Source organism: Akebia trifoliata, chromosome 16 (genome assembly GCF_017979445.1).
Source record: "Akebia trifoliata isolate Shusen 1 chromosome 16, ASM1797944v1, whole genome shotgun sequence".
In the NCBI taxonomy this organism is placed as follows: domain Eukaryota; kingdom Viridiplantae; phylum Streptophyta; class Magnoliopsida; order Ranunculales; family Lardizabalaceae; genus Akebia; species Akebia trifoliata.
Genome location: NC_141390.1, coordinates 9,140,981 through 9,161,174, shown reverse-complemented (window position 1 = coordinate 9,161,174; position 20,194 = coordinate 9,140,981). Strand labels below are relative to the sequence as shown.

Below are 20,194 nucleotides of genomic sequence, written 5' to 3'. Positions count from 1 at the left end.
ACCTTAATGCTCTTGAGAACATTCTAACAATAACAAATACAAACACTAACTAGTGATATATGATAAAATTCTAACTTCATCTTCTTCAAGAAAATGAAGTTGAGTTTTCTTTTAATTCAATGATGTGAAATGTTTCAATCCAACGGTTGAGATTTGATTTATTATTATTTTTTTCAATTATAACAATGCCATTTTATGAAGTTAAATGCTATAAGGGTAGTTTGAGTATTCAGACCGTAGATTGTCGACAGAATAAACGTTGGTTTGTTTGACTAGATCAACAAAAATTCAGGGATAGACCACATCTTGCATGTTGCGAGGGGGTAACCCTAATTTTTCCTATTTCATAGGGAGTGTTATTAAAATACCCTTTAAATTTGTATAGTTGGGATGTGACAAATAATTTAAGAAATTATGGTGTAATAAGTAAAAAATGGGTTGCCAATAGTAGTTTTCTAAAAAACCTTGAATAACTTGGAATTGTTGCCATGATGAACTCCGTAACTAACAGTGTCAGACTCATAACTGAGTCAGATTAATATTTGACCGAGCTTGTGATTTTTAACATAGTGTTAGAATTCGATCGACTCATCCCAAGTATCCATTAAGTCAAATCAACTTAGAAGTTTTCAAGTTGTGGGATGAGTAAAAAAAAGAAAGTATATTCTATGCATATGTCTAAAATAAATTTTCTTATTTTAAAATAAATAAAAATTATTCTTTTCCCACCATTGGGTTTGATGCATTTTTGAATTGATTTGAATAAATTGATGAGAATTCAACCGGTGGGTTCCATCCAATTTGGGTCTAAGTCACCTTGAAATGTCCAACCAAGTCTATATGAAGTGACCGAGTTCCAAGTCATGTCAACAAGTCCCCATTTAAACTAATGTGTTGAATCAACTTAGGTGTTGTTTGTTAAACTGAAAAAAATAAGTGTTGAATAGCATTAAACACTGAAACTTATAAGTGTTAAATTTAAGTGTTAAAAAAGTTGTTTGTTTAGATGCAGAATCATATTTGTTACACATTGCTGAAATTAGTAAATTATCTTTTTTACGCTTACAATCATATTATACATTGTTTGCATGTTTCAAATGCCTATTTCTTATTTAATACCATAAAATATAATATTTCTTATGAAATTAAATACAATTCATTTTTAAATAATAAGTAATACTTAAATTTTTAATTTGTAAATAATACTTTTTATTTCTAAAAGCCTACAAATTTCAAATTAAAAATAATAATGTCATACAAGTCACCAAAATTTGAAATCAACTTTGAAAGAAGGGATGAATTATTTTTGATGGAAATGAAGGATGTGTAATTATAAAAGCACCCCACGAATTAATAAGGGCAACCCACACCATAGCCAATTTTTTTGGTCTTATATGAGTTAAAGTTTTTTTAATGAACCTATTTTTGGTGAGGATGATCTATATGGTCTAGAGATCATACTCACCAAAAATTAGCCCATTCCGAAACTTCTAACCACGTCAAAACTAATTTTTAAAAAAATGGACGATTTATAATTCTTGAACTTTTTTTTATGGGATTAGAAGTTTCGGGATGGGCTGATTTTTGGTGAAGATGATCTCCTCATTGTAGAGATCATCCTCACCAAAAATTAACTCATTCTAAAACTTTTAACTCATATAAGACAAAACAATTTGGCCATGGTGTAGGTTTATTAATTTGTGAGGTGCTTACATACTTTTCCATGGAATATAAGAGCTAATATCCTTTTAAATATAAGGGCATACTTGTCCATGCCAAAAAAACTGAAGGGTATACTTCTCGGTGCCGAAAAGAGTGAATTGCTTACCACTTCAGCAATTTTTTTCAACATCAAAATAGTGTTGAATTTTTCACTTATTTTTAGCAATAAGCGCTGAAAATATAGGAGAAAACAAATGCGGTATTTTAACAAAAAGTGTTGAATCTTTTTTTTTTTTCAATAATAAACGCTGAAAAATAGCGCAAACAAACACCGCTTTAGAAACAAATCAAATTAGAATAAATCTTTATTAAGCTGGGTAATTTTATTTAGAATAAGTCTAGCCTTACTTAATAAGATTTTAAATCTTACTTAGAGTCGTTGAACCCATCTTGTGTGCCTCTAAAAACGCGATCCAATCCCATGAGGATGTTGAGAACAAATTTCTATAAACTTTAAAAATGTTATTTTCATCATTAAATTTTAATTTTAAATTTAAATTTGAGAGTTCGATTACCGCCATTTTCCAAACCTTAAATCATGCCCCCCAAAATTATTTTTTAAATTATTATTACTGTTTTTGGATTTGAGTTTTTCCTTGCAATCTAGAAGGTTATGGTATTGGATTATAATTTAATAATCCTTTTGAGCTCCACAATCCTTAGTAAAATTTTAAATAAATCTTAACAAGTTTGTAAGGATGTACTTCTCTTTTATTTATTATCTTTTAGGTATTTAAAATAAGAATATGTAGTTTTTAATTAAACTTGAAGAATTGGTTTAAAGGAATTAAACTAGAAGGTTTTCATGCCACATATGATGCATCATATTTGGTTTATTTGAAATTTAAATATTGATTAGAATTTTTTTTTTTTGTAAATGGATTGAAAATTTCTAAATTTTTTACTAAATCCATCTTAATTATGTTAAACTTAAATATAGAAGTACAGTCTTTTATGACCTCTCAAATTTTGGTGTCTAGCCACTTCTACTCTGCCTTATAAGAAAAAACTTTGAAGGTGCCATCTCATCTACTCTGCCTTATAGGAAAAAACTTTGTAGCTGCCATCTCACTTCAAAATTTCAAAGAAACCCTCTCTATTTAATTATTATATATAGTATTTTTGAGGAGTTATTATAATATTAATGAGAATGTAAAGGCGTAAAATAAAGAGTTGTGCTAGGTGTGTTTTACTCGTACCTTGGAAAAATTCCATTTATAAGCATGCGCCACCACGCCAACATGTCCCATGTGTCCCCTGTTGAGGTTACTCCAGCATTAATCAAAATAAATACAAAATGCCACGAGTTATAACGGCTAACGAGGAGGATTCAAAATTGTGAAGCCGGCTGACTGCTTCAACGTGGAACTCGTTATTATAATAGTAAAGATATTTGAATTTAATTGGTATATTTATTTAACCTGGCTGAGTGGACCCCTGATTCTTCGAGATGATTCGAAGGTTTCCAGTTTTGGAATTTATTTTTTGCTTGCATTGGTTACTGCATCTCATTGAGCTGGAGAGAGAGAGAGAGAGAGAGATCTTCTCACGAAGAATCATTTTAGAGTAACTCGATAGATCTGTATCTTAGAAGAAGATATGCTGCTGCGATTCGGTCTCACTGGCAATGCAGAGAAAGGTATCTCTCTGAGGACTTGGACCGATAGATTTTCATGGAGACTCTCAACAGAAATACATATTACAAATCCGAAGGCTGTTCCTCTGTAGGACCCTTTCTTTCCGTATGTGAAGCTTCTGCAAATACAGCAAGCAATCACGTGGGAAACCAACGTTACAGGAATATGGTCTCTTTAACATTTTTTTTTTGCTCTTTGTTTTATTTATATTAAAAACAGACTTTGATGAGTTGTACGATAGACTGCCCACCATCTTGTCAGCTGGTTTCTACTTTCTACAACGGTGAATCAATATGCAATCACCTAGCTAGATTCTCATTAATTGTGCCGTGGGTTATTTATACAAAGAATTTTGATAATCTGACTATCCCACGTGGCAAATTCGAAGTGACGTGACAAGTATGAGAATTGTAGATCTGCACAACTCGCGACACATGATTGCACTTCCCCATAAAAATAGTGTATCTTGAAGGAATCGTATATCCTGAGGAATGCAGAACTACGATTCTCGATCTTGTCACGTCAAGTAGTTGATTGAGTTTGTCACGTGGGGTAGTCAGATTATCACGACTCAGAACATCTTCAATGATGCTCTTTACACTAAAGAGTATATTTTATCAAAATCTAACAAATGTTAATTTAACATGTCCAAAATTTGTTGGTTGCTCCAATAGACTCAATAAATCTTTTATTTATTGAAATTTGACTTAAAACTTAATAAGAGTTGTGGTCTTACATTTTGAAATTCAAAAACATGATCCGATATTACAAGTTTTAAAGAATGAAATTCTAAGAACTTAAAAAAAAAAAAAAATCATTATTTTTCATCGTTGATTTATAATTTTAAGTTTTGAAAGTTCGATAGCTGTCCAGTTTAACATCTTTGATCACATTAAAATTTTAAAAAGATATTAAATATTTATTTTGAATTTTGAATTTTTCCATAAAATATAGAAAGATGACGTGGTCGATTGTCAATGTGATAATCCATGTGGGCTTAATGACCCTTAGTAAGATTTCAAAACTTACAAAATTAGTAAGGAAAGTGTTCTTTTAAGTTTTTATGTCATAATTTTAATAATAACGAATCAAAACCCCTCTCTACATTTAATGAGCAATTATCTAGATTTCCTCATTCTTTACTTTAACATTTGTCAATAAAGAGTCTATTGTTCCTAAATTCTATGACTTCGCTCTTTAAAATAAAAATGATGTCAGCTTTAAAGAGTCTGTTGGAGTTGTTCTCACTATACTCCTCAGTGTTTTGTAAATATTATAGGGATCTTAGGACATCGAAAATACCTTTAATTTTTCGAATAATAATTTTCTAACCAAAAAGTCTTCACTTGGTCAATACTCAACTAACATGTTATGGGCACGGAACCATAGATCTATTTCCTCAGGATATACATTTAAAAAAAATTAATGTTTATTCTCAAAGTGTATTTATTATACTATAATGTGAGTCGTAAGGGCACATGTTAACAAAATTCATAGTGCAGCATTCCATTAATAAATTGGGGTGCAATAAGTAAAAAAATTAAATTTCAAGTGACAACAATCCAATAACCAATTTCGAGTTTTTTAACTTTGGTTTTCGAACTAATATTTCAAGTTTCAGATTAAGATTTAAATTTCATCATGTTATGTAATCGAGGGTTGGCCTTTCGCATGAGAAAATCGTTACTGTATATGAGAAAATTCATCATTTCATATAGCGAAAATTGTCATTTTATGTGAATTTTTTTTAATCATTTTGTAGCATTCTTAAACGAGGGATGTTTAGATATTTTCGATTTATGTGAATATTGTCTAAAGAGTAATTTTCAATCACAAAGTCACATTTTCTTAGGAATCAATGTTTCTAAGTAATAGTCGAGTATTTAAGGGTATTTTGATCATTTTTGTAATTCTCTGAAAATTTCTTCGTTTTCACTAATTTTAGTCTCATTAGACTCAAAATCTCATTTCAAGAGCAATGAAATTAATTTTTAGCTACTCTAGAGATTTGGGACCCATGAGGGGTATTTTCATAATTTTATCAATTTTATTGAATTTTGGCGAGTGGCTTCGTGTGATTGCAATGTGATTATTTCTAAGTCCAAATGTCACATGTTCCTTGCATTACGAGGTTTGTATGTTATCAAAATGTATAGCGATCATATTTGTATGTACTTGCTATGTCAAGCATAAAATGACGGTGATCTTAAGTATGTGTAATTTCTAAGTTGGACATGCAAAAAAGCGAAAAGATTGAATAAGGATTGAGAAAGGATATGGGAAGGGGCCTCTTACAAGCTTTCAACTCTTCACATATATTATGTGCTCATCAGTAAGGATCCATAACAATTGGATGAATCATTGTCAAATCAGGCAGTCGTAACATAGGGTGTCTATAAATGTCTCTCTTTGACAGAGGGTGTAAGCAAACTAGATGGAAAATCTATTGGTTTACGTAATCCAAATGCAAAAATTAGTGACATTTCTTTTATTGGGTTAATTCAACAATTCAATGGGGCATCAAAATCCTTTAGGGTAAAATTCTTCCCTAACTAAGAAAATGTCAGGTCTTAGAGCATGAGCTCTCATTAATAGAAAATTATAAAAACATACTAAACTTTGACAAGATCAAATCAAAATGCAGTTTGTGCTTGTGTAATTCTTTGAGTATTGATCTGATCCTTATTGTAAACTTTTTTTTTTTTGATAAGTTAGTGTAAACTTTCTTCGATTAAAGGTATCAGGTCCTAGAGGTTCAAAACTCTCGTTGACAAAAGATGATAAAATGTTAATAAAACTCGAGAAGTTTTTTTTTGTCAATAGTGCATGTGTGCAATGATAAAAGGATATAAGTAAACTTCTTAAACAAGAATGAAAAAGTTTCAATATTTTCAAACTCTAGATGGTGAAGCCTCGATATCTTCAGACTACAATTTCATGAAATCTTGAACTGAATATGATTATGCTTTGATTAATAGACGCCATGGTATTATCAAACTCATAATGATTGAAAGAGTCGTGGTATTTTCGTACTCAGAATGATTGGAGGGAGTGGTGGTATTTTTGAACTCGAGATCGAAGCCACGATATTTTCGGGTTTGCAAAATGGTTAAAGCCATGGTATTTTTAGGCTCAAGATGATGAGATTCATAGTATTTTCAAACTCAAGATTGTTGGGAGTCACTCTATTTTTTGGACTCAAGATGGTGGGAGTCACATAGTTTTTGTTCTCGAGGTCAAAGCCACGGTATTTTCAGGCTTGCGAAATGGTGATTATGTTACAATATTTTCGGAGTCAAGATGGAAAATAAATGAAAACCTTAGAGGATTCGTACCAAAATTTTCAAAAAATTGGATATCTTATATGTCTTACGCCAACGTGTTTAATTTTTAAAAATAAATGAAAACCTTAGAGGATACATATAATTTTTTTGAAAAGTCGAATGCCTTAGAAGTCTTACACCAAGTTTGATTTTTAAAAATAAATAGAAACCTTAGAGAATTCATACCAAAATTACCAAAAAGTCAGACGCTTTAGAGGTCTTATACCAACGAATTTGATTTTTGTAAATAAATGGAAACCTTAGAGGATTCATACCAATTTTTTTGAAATTTTGGACATCTTAAGGTCTTATACTAACAAGTTGATTTTAAAAAAAAATGAAAACCTTAGAGTTTTTATACTAAATTTTTTGAAAAATCGAATGTCTTAGAGGTCTTACACCAACGAATATGATTTTTATAGTTACGGTATTGTCGAACTCGGGTCAAATGGGCATTGATATTGGCTTATCTTGCATCTAGATTCATAACTAGCATTGGGTTCTACCATACTTTTAGACTTTTCAGTAAGATTTTTTTTGATCATGTGATTAGGAGTGAAATTTTTGAATCATGATGACTATTTGAAAATGCCCCTAACTTAAGATCGATCTTTAATTGAAGATTGATTATGAAATTTATGAACTGAAATACACTTGGGAACTATGGAAGAGAGACCATGAACTTAATATTATCATACGTGCAATAAGGAATTGATCTTTTTCTTACCTTTGAGAAATGCTCGAGCTGGACTTGAAATTTTTATAATAAATAAAATAGAAGATCCTATCTTTCAAAGTAGGTTAATGGTTTTTACCTTTTCACTTTCGAAATACTTGGACAAGTAAACCTACTTTTGAAGATCCAACATGCTTGAGATGGCTTCAAAGTATTTTTTAGCTTTGATGTTGTCCTAGTTGGAGATGAGTTCTTTGCTGGAAAATCAATTTTTCTATTTGAATAGGTTATGATGCAACCATTTCTTTTGCTTAAGCAGTTTTCATGAAAAATTAGGGAAATCTCTAATATCTGTTAAAACTGTAGTTATCTCAAGTGAACAAGGAACTTGAACTTAACCTTTTGCCTAAGGGCCCAAATTGCAGGAAGTAATGCTGCTGCATTTGATGTGATGAGTGCAATTGACTGATATATGTGCCCTGCATTGGTTTTCAGCCGAACATGTGTTAAATGCCAACTTAGCTGTGTTCTCACGCCACTTGTTCTAATAATAGACTTGGTATTGGGAGCAGAAATTTTACATACTAAGAATGATATATACCTTTATGTGAGACAATTTCAATGCTGCAATCAAAGCCTCCATGAGTCCTATCACAGGAGCAGAAGCTGTGAAAGAAACAAAATGGTTTAGACATTGAAATGTTATAAATACTGAAGTCAGGTATAGACATTGAAATGTCATTAATACTGAAGTCATCAGGCAGATTGCAGAATATAGACGAAGTATTAACTGGAGAGGTTTAAAAAATAAGAGAAGGGAAGAATCTTTCACCTGAATATAGTCAATCCACTTGAATCAAAGGCCTGCTGACATGACCCATGAGTAGAGCATCCTTTGGGGCATCTCTAAATAGAAATAGACCTAGTCATCTGACCTTTGAGAGGCGTAACGGAAGGAAGTGGATGCCTCAATCCAAAGCTCCAAGTTCCTTATTTAGCATATAAAATGTAAAAACTGACCCCTTCGTTGCTTGAATCATGCCATTTGAAAAACATGGAGTTGTTGTTATTTCTAGTTGCAATGGCATGATAGTAGTCCCATGTATCAAGAGATGGTAATCCACCATATATGGAATATTTCATAATTCAATTTTGCTCTGATTTTAGATAGATGTGGATGTTTCCTCTAGCTGCACCATGAGGAATGTTGAGATGAAAGTAAGTCCAAGCAACATCTAATTTGTCCCCAAATGATGAGTTGCTTAAGAGGGGCTCCAAAGGGAACATAGCCGACTGCAGGGTCATGTTTCCACCAATTGGCAAATAATAAGACTGAAACACAATACTAGGATTTTTCCTAATAACTGTCTGCACATAACCATTCTTTGCTAGTCAATAAAAGATAACTCCTGCAAAGAAGTTTCTTCAAGCATATACATGTATGGTAAAAATCAAACAAATTAAACATCTTCTAACATAGTGCAATATTAATGTTATGAGACCACACTTAATGAGAACGAATATAGAATGTATGCATGATAAAGATGGATTACCATAACTTATCTTAATGACTGGAATTGAGTATATGCAGAAGAGACGTAGAAAGCCCATAAAGGCTCAAATATAGCCTTGGCAGAGTACATATATGAGGAGAAGTAGTGGTATCAGGTAAGAGAGTGATACTACATATGGTTCATACATGTTGCTAAAATTCTAAAAGGTAATTGTTAAGTTCCTGAAGAATTTCTTTTAAGTCTTGGCTCTAAGAAGCTTCTTTATTAATATAAATCACTCACATATGCACAATGACATGGAAAATTGAAAAGCCTAGATTCATAGTCTAAAATTGTCTAGTTAACTTTTCACCATGTTTTCTTCTAAATCCTAGAATTATCTTCTTTCCTTCCCCCCATGTGCAAACCAACACACACATTCACCATTCTTAATTTTTTTAGGAAAAAAAATTTAAGAAAAAAAACAAGTCCTCTTAGTGCTCAAGGGGATGGAGTGCTTTTGATTGGCATAGTTAAATCAGTTCAGTAGAGTTTAAGAACTCGTACACCAACAGGAGTTATAGAAAGGGTACTAAAATTTTCATCTTGTTAATATGAAAAATTCAAAGAAAACAGGGTATATACCAAAGTAATATCAAATGCAACCTATAGCCATCCCATTAACACAAAAATCAACTTAATGTTCATATTCCATCTGACAAGCACCATATATGAAACTAAAGAAGAAAGAATGCCCAGAAAGATAAGGTAATTCTGGTGTGGGAGGTTTTACCTCCTTGACCAGATCAGTTGAATTGAGACCACCATTGTTGAAGCTCCAGTCCTAATCGAATAAATCGGCCCACAAATCTCAGCCCACTTTGTGAATTTCAACAACCACTACAAGCCTCTCAAGCTTGAGATATTTTAACATCTACTGCCAAAAAGACTAGCAAATAGGGAAAATGTTGTACACAAATTGAATGCCATAAAATTATGGGTACAAAGTGTCCAAATTATCGATTGGTGGCAAACCAAGATAGTTTTAATACTACGGGTGTAAATTAGCTATCGATTCGGGTAATGGGTATCTTGCTTAAAATATGAGAAACTAAAACAAAAAAGATAATACATAATGATATTCTTATATTGCCTCTGCAAAACTTGTGCAGCATGAAAATATAAAGCAAACTCATACATGCCTCCAAGAAGAGAAAAGAAGACGTCAGGCTGCAAATCATTGTCAAGAGAAAGGAAAAGCAAATCAGTACAAAAGAAGATTCCATCTTTGTAATGATATGCACATAGTGATAATTTCAAGCTTACTTGCTATGAAACCTTCTTCTAGGCTCCCATGCAAAATAAAGTGAGAGCTTAGCCCATAATACTATTCCAGCGAAGAATGTACTGACCCCACTGTGATGACTTTGTAGCCATTGATGAAAGTATGAGTATTTCACAGCACGAATGCCAATTAAAAGGTTTGCTGCCAATGCCGGAGCTGTTGTAACTTTATTCATTGTATCCATCAAGAAATCTGGTAAGATCATATAAACTCTACATTAACTATCAAACAAAAGAAAAATTCTTTAAAAATATCAAGGGAAAAATAATGAAAGATATCAATATACAAAAAAAAACTCTGCATGTGAGCATATCATGCGTTTGTTTTGTTTTTGTTGCATGGCACTCTGGCTTTTCCCTACTTCTTGGCCCCAACAATTTAAGTGTTTAACAAGACTACTAATGGAAAGAAGATTAGTTTAACTCTGTAGTTGGCCCAAGTCATGCATCACAATAGTAAATTTCAGAACCAAGAATTCTTACTAAAAATGTATGCAAATTATCCAAAACAGTTCAAGTAAATCAATATGCATTTCTAGATAGAAACAGTTTCCTATATTTGGGGAAGATCAAAACATCTTCTTTGATCATCAAACAAATAAACTACTTACATCTACAAGCTTCACGTAAAGAATTTTCAGCGTCACTTCACCACCTAAAACTAATGCCACGTCTATTAAGATGTCTCCAACAGCTAGCAATATCGTAGATTTCATTAGCTTTGTAGAAATGCTAGATGACAAGTGTCATCAACAAGAAAATATTAAATGAAAACACAGATGCAATGAGCTTCAAATCCATGAACATAACCATATCTACACCAAAAGCTTTTATTATTGATAAATTAGAGTTTGTCCTCTCGATCAAAGAAAATCCATAGAAAACTCAATTCTAGAGTCAAGATAAGAGTTGGGTGTAAGCATAAATTCTTAACTACAAAATCAAAATATTCAAAACGTTATGTCAGATGCTTAAGGAGCAAAATGTTACAAAGGCCTACCAGAGTAACATAAAATCTAATGTCGCAGAGGTCAATCTCCCTAAGAAATTTTGAATACAATGTGATGGTTAGTTCAAAATTATTGATTTTTGAATACAATGCCTGATATTAGGATCATAGATTGAAAATCGATAGGAATTTTTCTCAGATCTTGATTTTTTTTTTTTTAATTATTGGATTCTGCTAAAATTCGGTGTTTCCTTGCCAATGAACGAGCCTAGAACTTGAAATTCAATAAAAAAAAACGTTGAAAATAAAATTATAAAAAAATAAAAAACTCTATAAAATATTTTTATAAATAAACAACCGTACCTTGAAGATTGTTAGAAATCCTCAAATAGAGCTTGAAATCTCAAAGAGAAATCAAAACCCTAGAAAATTTTCCTCTACACCCATGCATTGAGAGTCTGAGACTAATCGAGATGAAGATAGAGTTTCGTAGGATTTGAGAAATCGAGGAAGACTTCATAAAAAACGAAGATAGAGCTTCGTTAGGTCTAAGAAACAAAGATGGAGTTTCGTTAGGGTCTAAGAAAGAAAGATCAGATGTAAGAAATCGAAGAACAATATGAAAATCGAAGATAGAGCTTCGTTAGAGTGCGAGAAACACGGTAAAATCAAAGAATAGCTGATCGAAAATGAAGATTGAGCTTCGTTAGGGTTTCTGTCACTCTCGTTCCTATTCGAATTTAAAATTCGAAAGTCTTCTCAGGAGGTTACAGATCTAACATCTGATATTGAGAAACAGTTCTTCACATAGAAACGTTTCAAACCCGTTTTCCATAAAAAACGGTCATAACCCGTTTCATAATTTTGATCCAAATTGTTAAGCACTTAAATTGACCAATCGAGGTGATCAATTTCTACTATGATCTAAGATTATTCAAAGATTAACAAATAAAGATTATAGTCAAATTAATGTCCTAAGGTCCAAGAAATATAGGGAGATCTATGTCAAAGTCCTTATCATTATTTTATGTCGAATTGGCCAATTGAATCTTATGGCTAGAAGTTCCTCAAATCAAAATTTCAATGTTCTCCAAAAATTATATTAAGGTATCTCAAAAAGCTTTAATTCCCAATTACCTTTGTAAGGCCCACGTGGCATGAAACAATACATTATTTTGATGTGCAATTTTGAGGAATTTTGCAATTTCTTTTAAAACAGAAAAATTGATTTAAATCTAATGTGCACCTTAATCAATGATGTTACCATTAGCAATTTTATAAAGAGAATCAATTTTAACCCTCTTGTGCACACAAAAATCAGTGAGTCTATTCTTGATTACACTACTATGAAATTTCCAACAATAATGAGGTGTGCAAAAAATGACATTAAACCCAACAAAAAATTAGGAATTCCACGATATCGGGTCTAAATCATGAGTGCCACAAAAGGTATTTTTCATCCATGAAATACTGCATCTGAAGACATTCTTAACAGATTGTATGGTGACCATAATTCCAATCCATGCAAGTAATCTAAAGGTAGGTGAAGAAAAACAAAAAAAAGATTTCAGCCCCTTCTCCACCCATGAATAACGTGTGGTAGATTACGCACCAACCCAATTGAGAAGAAAAGAATAAGGAGGATGAATCGTTACCAAAATTCTTCTTTTTAAGGTATTCAAGCCTTTGATTTCGTGTGCTGCAACAAGGTGAGTTATCAAAGCAAAGTAACAAAAAAAAAAAAGTAAAAAAATAAATAATAAAGATCCCAAAAGCAATTTCTTTCCTCGTCTATGTTAGGCACAGTCAACCTATGGCACCATGTATGGACTAGATGTAAAGTGAGAATGAAACCAAATGTATTCCAATGGTCGAACACCCACGTTGGTCACTTTGATCTTAATGCAACTTGGATGAACGAATTAATAATGAACTTTTCCTGAAAAGGAAAATGAAAAGAAAAAAGAAAAATGCATTCAATTAGAGAATGGATGTTGTGGTCAGGGGTTGTTATGAAAAATAGTGATCAAGAGTGACTGCTATAGATATGACTGAAGTAGGAAATTGTAGTAGTGGTGAAGAGATGGAAGAATTCAATTATTTGATGCCCCCAAAGTGTTGGACGAGCCTGCTTCTTGTATAGTTTTTTGTTTACCAATTTTTCAAAGATCTTGCCAACACTTTAAAATTCTTCATTTTGGGATTTTTACTCATTTTCTTATACAAATTTTAGAAGACTCCAACTGTGTTAGGACTGTGATTTCCTTCTATTTTTTTATTTCCTCCTTTTAGATTATCTCAGAGATCTTCTTTCCTTTAGAATCCAATGGTGTAGTTCCCACGGCAATTTTTTTTCTCTCTTTGAGGTTTGTTTCTAGTTTAGGGGCAAAAATCAATTTGTGCGAGATTCCCACTTCTATCTTAGTTTTTTGTCATTTTTTAGATTTGATGGGTCTCTAACATGTGCAAGATGATTTCAAAATTTTATTTTCGCTTGACTGAGCCAATCTTAACATTTATAAACATTGGATAGTGATCATATGAATCTTGCCCTTTTGGTAAGACTCTTTGATTGTTAAAAAACCATCGGTTGATTAAAGGATTAAGTTCGATCAAAAATTTAATTTATTGATTAATTAGTTCGGATTGTCGATTGATTGAATTAAGATTTTTCGGTTAAAATTCGTGGATTGATGATTTAAAAATTGATTGAAGGGCTTTTTCAAGAGCTTAAAATTATTCAATTGGTGGGTATGTTGGTTTGATTCTTAATTAATTGGTTTGATTGGCATTAATAATTTATTTATTTTGATTGATTCAATTTATGCAATTCGATTAATTTGTTAATGATTGGTCGATTTCATATGCTTAAGATTTAAATATTTTGAAGGGTAAAGGTTGGAGTGTTTTTAATTAATTGATCGTTTTGATTGGTTCATTAATTTTTAAATTGATCGAAATTAGTGAAACTTTTAATATTGATTTATCAAATTTAAGGTTTAAACTTTATGAATTTACGTGATCAAATTTATCATTTTATGTATGATCCCACTACAAAATTTTAGGTTTTTAGCGGGGGTCAAAAGCCGTCGCAAATGCCAAAAAACCGCCGCTAAATCAATAACGACGGCCAAGGGAAACGCCACTATTGGTAGTGTAGCTAAGCACCATATGGACCCCTATAGTGACGGTTGTGGCCGTCGCTAATTGATTCTATTACCATAGTTATAAGTACATTTTAATAATGACGGTTGTGGTCGCTGCTAATAAGATTTTATTTTATTTTTTCTATTTTAAATTATTTTTAATTAAATACCTATTTTTATACAATCTATTAATTAAATATAATTACTTAATAAACGATGAATGATAACAACAAAATATGAGCAATACCTATTCCATTTCTCATATAACAAAATAGTAAGTCAAATTAGTAAAGAGACAAATATAACAAAATAATAAGTCAATTGAATTAAAAGTCAAGTCTTATAAATCCATGTTTGTCACTCAAAAAATAAAAACTATCTATCATGATTGTTGTTGTAGACAGCGATCACTGTCAGGGTGATTGTACTGCTCATCAACCTACAATTTGTATACATTATTCCAATTAGTCATACCAATCAATATTTATTATTAACAAAATATTTTAAAATATATCATATTCAATTATCAGTGAGAATTTACCTTTTTCATTAGGGCAATGGCCAATTCCTTGAGTCTTTCCACCTCAACATCCCTCCCAATTTGGTGTTGCTTCAAAAACTCCAATTTCTCCTTCAACCTATGTACCTCAACAGAATCGTTAGAGGAATTTTCGGAAGATGATACAAACAATTTGCTGGGAGTCGGGCCCAGATCGACACCAAGAACACGACTATGTCTATCAGGACCCAAGACCTGAGAGAATACATCATTTCGACCTATAATATCTTGAGAGCCTTTTGGTAATTTACTCAAAAGTTCATTTATCTTATCCTACAAAATATTAAAAAAATCTTAATAACTTCAAATTCAATATTACCATAAAATAAAATAAAAATATGTTACTAGGGTACTAACAAAAGCATGTTTCAAGCATAAACCCACTTCAAGAAGGGAAACATAACCAACACATAAGTAAACTTCCAATCTTCTCCTCTGTGGCCAAAGCATTGGGTTTGTGTGCCATGAGAAATAAGGAAGCTTGACTTGGCTCAGTATTCATTGAACTCTTCAATTTCTATGTGCATCACATTAAGACAATGACAACAAAATTAGTTAATAATATAAATAATTAGACACAGAATTGATAGAAAACATAATAAAAGAAGATATATACCTCATCATATCTAATATAAGCTATACTCTTTATCCCAACCGTATGGGTCATTGTCTATTGAGCACGATTTGCCTTATTTCTATGACTTCGAGACTGTACATTAAGTAGTTTGTGAGAAGTTAAATATATGAGATAGAGAGTATCTAATAATTTATTTGCAACTTTTCATAACTCAATATGTACAAATTTCAAACATAAACTATACCTGCCCCTCCTCTGAATTTCAAAAGATCACTAGAGAATACCATTGAGCCTCCAAAACATCAGATGAACGATTGGCATATCGGGTTGCATCATCTTTGTATTTATCATAGAATTCAAGTTCTAAACACATAGGAGCATCCAATGAGTATTGGCAATTGAACACAACGAGAGTAAGGACTTCACTCCTATAATAAATTCATCTGAACTCAGCCAAGTAGCAGCAACCTCTGCCACAACCTTCTCATATTGCTATTCATCTCAACAAGAATCTATTGTTGTTTATTAAAGAAATATGCAAAAATAGTAAAGCTTGTTCATGGTTGATATTTTCTCTCCTCTCGATTTTTGGTTAAATATTGCTCTTGGTGTCCTTGTATTAATTGATGAAATTTTTCCTCTACTCTATTGACAATGCAACTTTTCTAGTTCCTATGTTTGTTTTGGAATTTGTTTTTTCATTATTTCATTTTAAACACTTCAAAAATATTTTTCTTCATGGTTATTTATGAATAAAAGCTACAATGTAATGAATCAAAGTGAATGTTTTGAAGATTCGGATGTTTCTGCTCTTTTTTCGATTTTTAGAAAAATCAACACAATAGAATGAAATGATGAGATTTTAAGCCTAGCTTGCATTTATTACATGTAATTCAGTTCCTCACTTGTCTCCTATCTCCCAACTATATATGCAAATGAAAGGGTACCCACAGAACTAAAGAAAAACATCATGCAAGCTCGAATGGATAAAAAGTTTACCCAAGCTCAACTCGCACAAGTTTTTTTTTTCCCTACAAGTTTCTATGACCCTTTTTGGTAAATAAGTTTGTTGACGCCTTTGATCCTTATTACTGATACATGAATGGTGCTGGTGATGTTTTATGCAGATAATCAATGAGAAGCCCCAAGTGATCCAAGAGTATGAATTTGATAATGCCATTCCAAATCAACAGATAATTACCAAGCTGGAGAGAGCTCTTGGAGTAAAACTTCGAGGAAAGAAAGAAAGAAATAAATAAAATAAGTCCAAGTCATTTAACTAAGCAAGCAAGCAAAGCAGGAGTGGTGTTAAATCTTTGTCTAGTTGAGTGGTGTGTGTGTGCATGAATTTGATGAATTAAATCCTGTACTTTTAGACATATTTCTCTAATGGGTGTATTTCTTCTTGTCAATTTGTGATCTCTGTTTCATCCTTCTTGTGAATAAGATTAGGTGGTAAGCTTTCTGACACATGAATACTTTAGTTTCCTTTCAAACACAACTTGAGCAACACCAAAACAAAATGTATACAGAGAGAGTCTCGAATTAACGCTATAAAAATTTTAATGGCAACGATGCTAAACATTTGGCAGCAATGAGATATGGGCAGAGCTGAGCCTGGTGTATAGGGTTCAATTTGTTGCTCAAGCAGTTCTTGCAAGCCTAAGGTCTATTAACTTGTCTTTTAATTAATTCTTTGTTTTGTTTGCAGCTTCCATAAGTCATCTTCAACCTTTGCAATGGTTACTTGCAATGTTTTTCCTAAATAGATATGGATTAGGTTATTAAGTATGAGTTTTGTTATGAAATTATAAGAAAGTCGTTTTAAAATTGAAACAAAAAATTTTTAATTCTCTACATAATAATTGTTATTAGCTAAGTTCACACCAAGTACTAACATTAACTTGTTCTCTATAATAACCTTTTCATCAAGGACATACCGATCCAATGTCATAAATCACGATTCCATAAGATTAAACTCATTAAGGACCAAATATATATTAACCACTCTATGAAAATCAATAAAAATAGAAAAATAAAAGTTATTTGGAGAAAATGTATTAAAAAATATAAGAATTCAAACAAACAAAATCAAATTGAGCTATTTGATCTTTAATAGAAGTTTTGGTATTTTCCTTGCCCTCATGTGACAGGACTAGGGGCACTTTTGAAGGGTGTGCACCCAGAATGGAGCCCTACTGCCATTCAATCTGCCATAATGACTACATATGACTGATTAGATAACACTTTCAACCCTATCAAAGATTTTGGTGATGGTTCGCAACTTGCAAGCCTGTTAGCCATTGGAGTTGCTATTAGCACCCCAACTTTTACTAATTACACCCGAATTTCTTAAATATTTATCACCTAATTAAAAATTAAAACACACCATACAAAGATTCCAAAGGTATGGCTCAAATTATTATCTCAACATTACAAACATTTGAGCACTCGATCAAACAATTTATTTAGTTGTTACAATTATGATAGTTAATATGACTATGGTAATGTGACGCCACCCGAAACACTAACACAAAGCCCCATGTCAGATCTCGAGATACTAGGTGCTGCCTCGAAAGGCATGGTCTATTTTGTTTATGTTAAAATTCCAAGGCGTTCAACCTGTTCCACCTAAAAAATAAAATCCATATCTCGAATAAATATACAAAGTATTGAAATCTCGAGGAAACCTGTATATACAAATAAAATATAATAATAATCTACTTCATATCTCGAGGAAACCAAGTATTGAAATCTCGAGAAATTGTTTGATAAAGAACTTAGGATAAAATACTCATATTCTATTTGATTCATTTTTAACAAAATCTAACTTCACCATTGACCTTAAAATGGTCCAAAAACATATTTTAGCCTATAAATACGCCCGAATTCGAGTTCGGACGAAAAAGTTATAAAATTCTCTAATTTTGTATTAAGTGGGACCCAAAAACAGTGAATTCTTGTTAAAGTGAGAATTCGTAATACACCATTAGATCCGTAATAAAAAATTATAGAGAATAGAGTATTTATTCGTCAAATTCCGAGTTCGAAAAGTCAAGTTATTGTCGAAAATAGAAACAATGTGAAAATACCAACTTTGCCCTTAAGGTCTTAAATAAAAGAAAATTTTGATTTCCTTTCACTTGACTTTTCTTTCCCTCTAATAACTACCAAGCCCTAACTCTTATAGAAATAAGGATTTTCACCATTTTCCCTTCTAGATCCTTCGAAGTCGAGTGACCGTTGAACTTTGATAACAAAGGAGGAGTTGAAGTCGACGTTGAGCTCTATAAGCTCACGGACTTTGAACCCAATTTCTCTTCTATTTTCTCTGCCCCTTACCGAAATATCAGCAAGTGGGGTTCGAAACATCCCACTCGAGGGTTCATTTACTTGGGAGAAGATTCGTCCTCCATCATAGGAGAGAGGGGGAGTATTGTCTTTAAGAATAACACAACCACCCGAGCATTCTGCATCTAAGACCACGAACCTCGACGTTCGCACCACTCTTTTCCTCTGATCAATCGTCGAAAGTTATACAAGTAGAATGCTTTCCCTTCTACCCTCAAATTATATGATATTTTCCATAGAATATTATTCTAATCATTGATGTTATTTTATCTAAATAATTAGTGATGAATCGACAAAGTACACGTAGTTTCTATTTGAGTTAAGCATGGTTTTAGGTTCTATTAATTTGATTTCATGTTAGGAATGGAGATTGGACATGTTTTTATCAAGTTTTAACATTAGTCTCATGGGTGGGTCGAAGTATTCAAAGAACGGAAGAGAAATCCAAAAAATGGGTCGAAAAATCAAAATTCTGTGAAATGGTTTAGTGCTATCTGCAGGAGTTGGCGGTGCCATTGACACCTACCACAAGCCATTTTGTCAGTGAAACTGACAGAATCATGTTTTTTCCACCGACATAAATTTCTAATCCAAACTAAGTTCTAGCTCTTGGGTTGCTCTCCTTATGGCTCATACATGTTTTCCCACCCCTTTATTTCATTAAAAACATTTAAGTAAATGTCCTCTTTAATTTTTTACTTTCCAGTTACTCTAATTTCTTTAATGAAATTTTGATTTTATCCCCCTTTTGGAACAATGGGAATGGTTTCGAGATCCAAAACTCAAAGGATCAAAATTCGACTTTTCGTTTCAAGAATAAAAAGTAAATTTCGATGTTTTCGTCCGATTTTCAAATTACGATATTTTTTTCATTACTTTGAATTAAGTTATAAAAATTATATGATCTTTTTCATGTTGCGAGGGCTACCAATTAGAAAAATCCATTTTCAATTTTGATGACTTTGAAAAATTACTTTTTCCAACACTTAACCGAATTTTGACAGCTCTTCCAACGTTTACAACTTATGGTTTTATCACGTTTTCTGAGCCTTTTGATTTAATTAAAACCATTTAATGGAATTGGTTGATGCCTTATGGGTCTCGAATAACTTTAAAAATAAATATATTTTGATCAATAGGTAGGAAGTTAGACGATAGATTAATCGATTGATTAATGAATGGATAGAGAAAAAGTAGGTTCTCGACTGAATGATGGGACAGTGCTTCCAGTCTTATGCGGTGGTCATGTCACATAAGACATGATAGATGAATAGATGGATGGGTTGATAGATTGATAGAAGGATAGATGGATATTACTAGAGGATACTACCGAGCTTGCTTGTATTTTTATAAAAAGAAACTAGTATATATAGTATACAAACAAACTATTTTGTTTACTATAAAAGGGTTGTAGAAA

General features: G+C 32.1%; 1 protein-coding gene across 21 annotated transcripts; it reads right to left on the bottom strand.

The window, feature by feature from the left end:
* Positions 1-2,733: 2,733 nt before the first annotated feature.
* On the bottom strand, positions 2,734-13,341 carry LOC147382525 (uncharacterized). 21 transcript variants are annotated; one of them, XM_086428367.1, is made up of 9 exons: positions 12,800-13,338; positions 10,178-10,388; positions 10,054-10,081; positions 9,645-9,695; positions 8,191-8,726; positions 7,960-8,024; positions 7,758-7,837; positions 3,144-3,477; positions 2,734-2,979 (listed from the first exon to the last, which is right to left on the bottom strand). In XM_086428367.1, the coding sequence occupies exons 2-5, from the start codon at positions 10,378-10,380 to the stop codon at positions 8,505-8,507; spliced, it is 504 nt and encodes a 167-aa protein (XP_086284493.1). In that variant the 5' UTR covers positions 10,381-10,388; positions 12,800-13,338; the 3' UTR covers positions 2,734-2,979; positions 3,144-3,477; positions 7,758-7,837; positions 7,960-8,024; positions 8,191-8,504. The 21 variants fall into 21 exon arrangements, 10 of the variants coding, with proteins under 10 accessions (XP_086284493.1, XP_086284500.1, XP_086284498.1 ...); XM_086428374.1 differs by lacking the exons at positions 2,734-2,979; positions 3,144-3,477 and adding an exon at positions 10,807-10,889 and having other exon boundaries at positions 7,695-7,837; positions 12,800-12,843; positions 13,028-13,339; XM_086428372.1 differs by lacking the exons at positions 2,734-2,979; positions 3,144-3,477 and having other exon boundaries at positions 7,695-7,837; positions 12,757-12,845; positions 12,933-13,340.
* Between the last annotated feature and the right edge of the window lie 6,853 nt (positions 13,342-20,194).

What these genes read in the sequence shown, in the direction of transcription:
- LOC147382525 (XM_086428372.1), bottom strand. Translation starts at nt 10,380, where the DNA reads ATGGATACAATGAATAAAGTTACAACAGCTCCGGCATTGGCAGCAAAC. An exon ending in CTTCTTTTCTCTTCTTGGAG is followed by an intron (nt 9,696 to 10,053) that starts GCATGTATGAGT and finishes TTATTCGATTAG; the next exon opens with GACTGGAGCTTCAACAATGG. An exon ending in CAACTGATCTGGTCAAGGAG is followed by an intron (nt 8,727 to 9,644) that starts GTAAAACCTCCC and finishes GGTTATGTGCAG; the next exon opens with ACAGTTATTAGGAAAAATCC.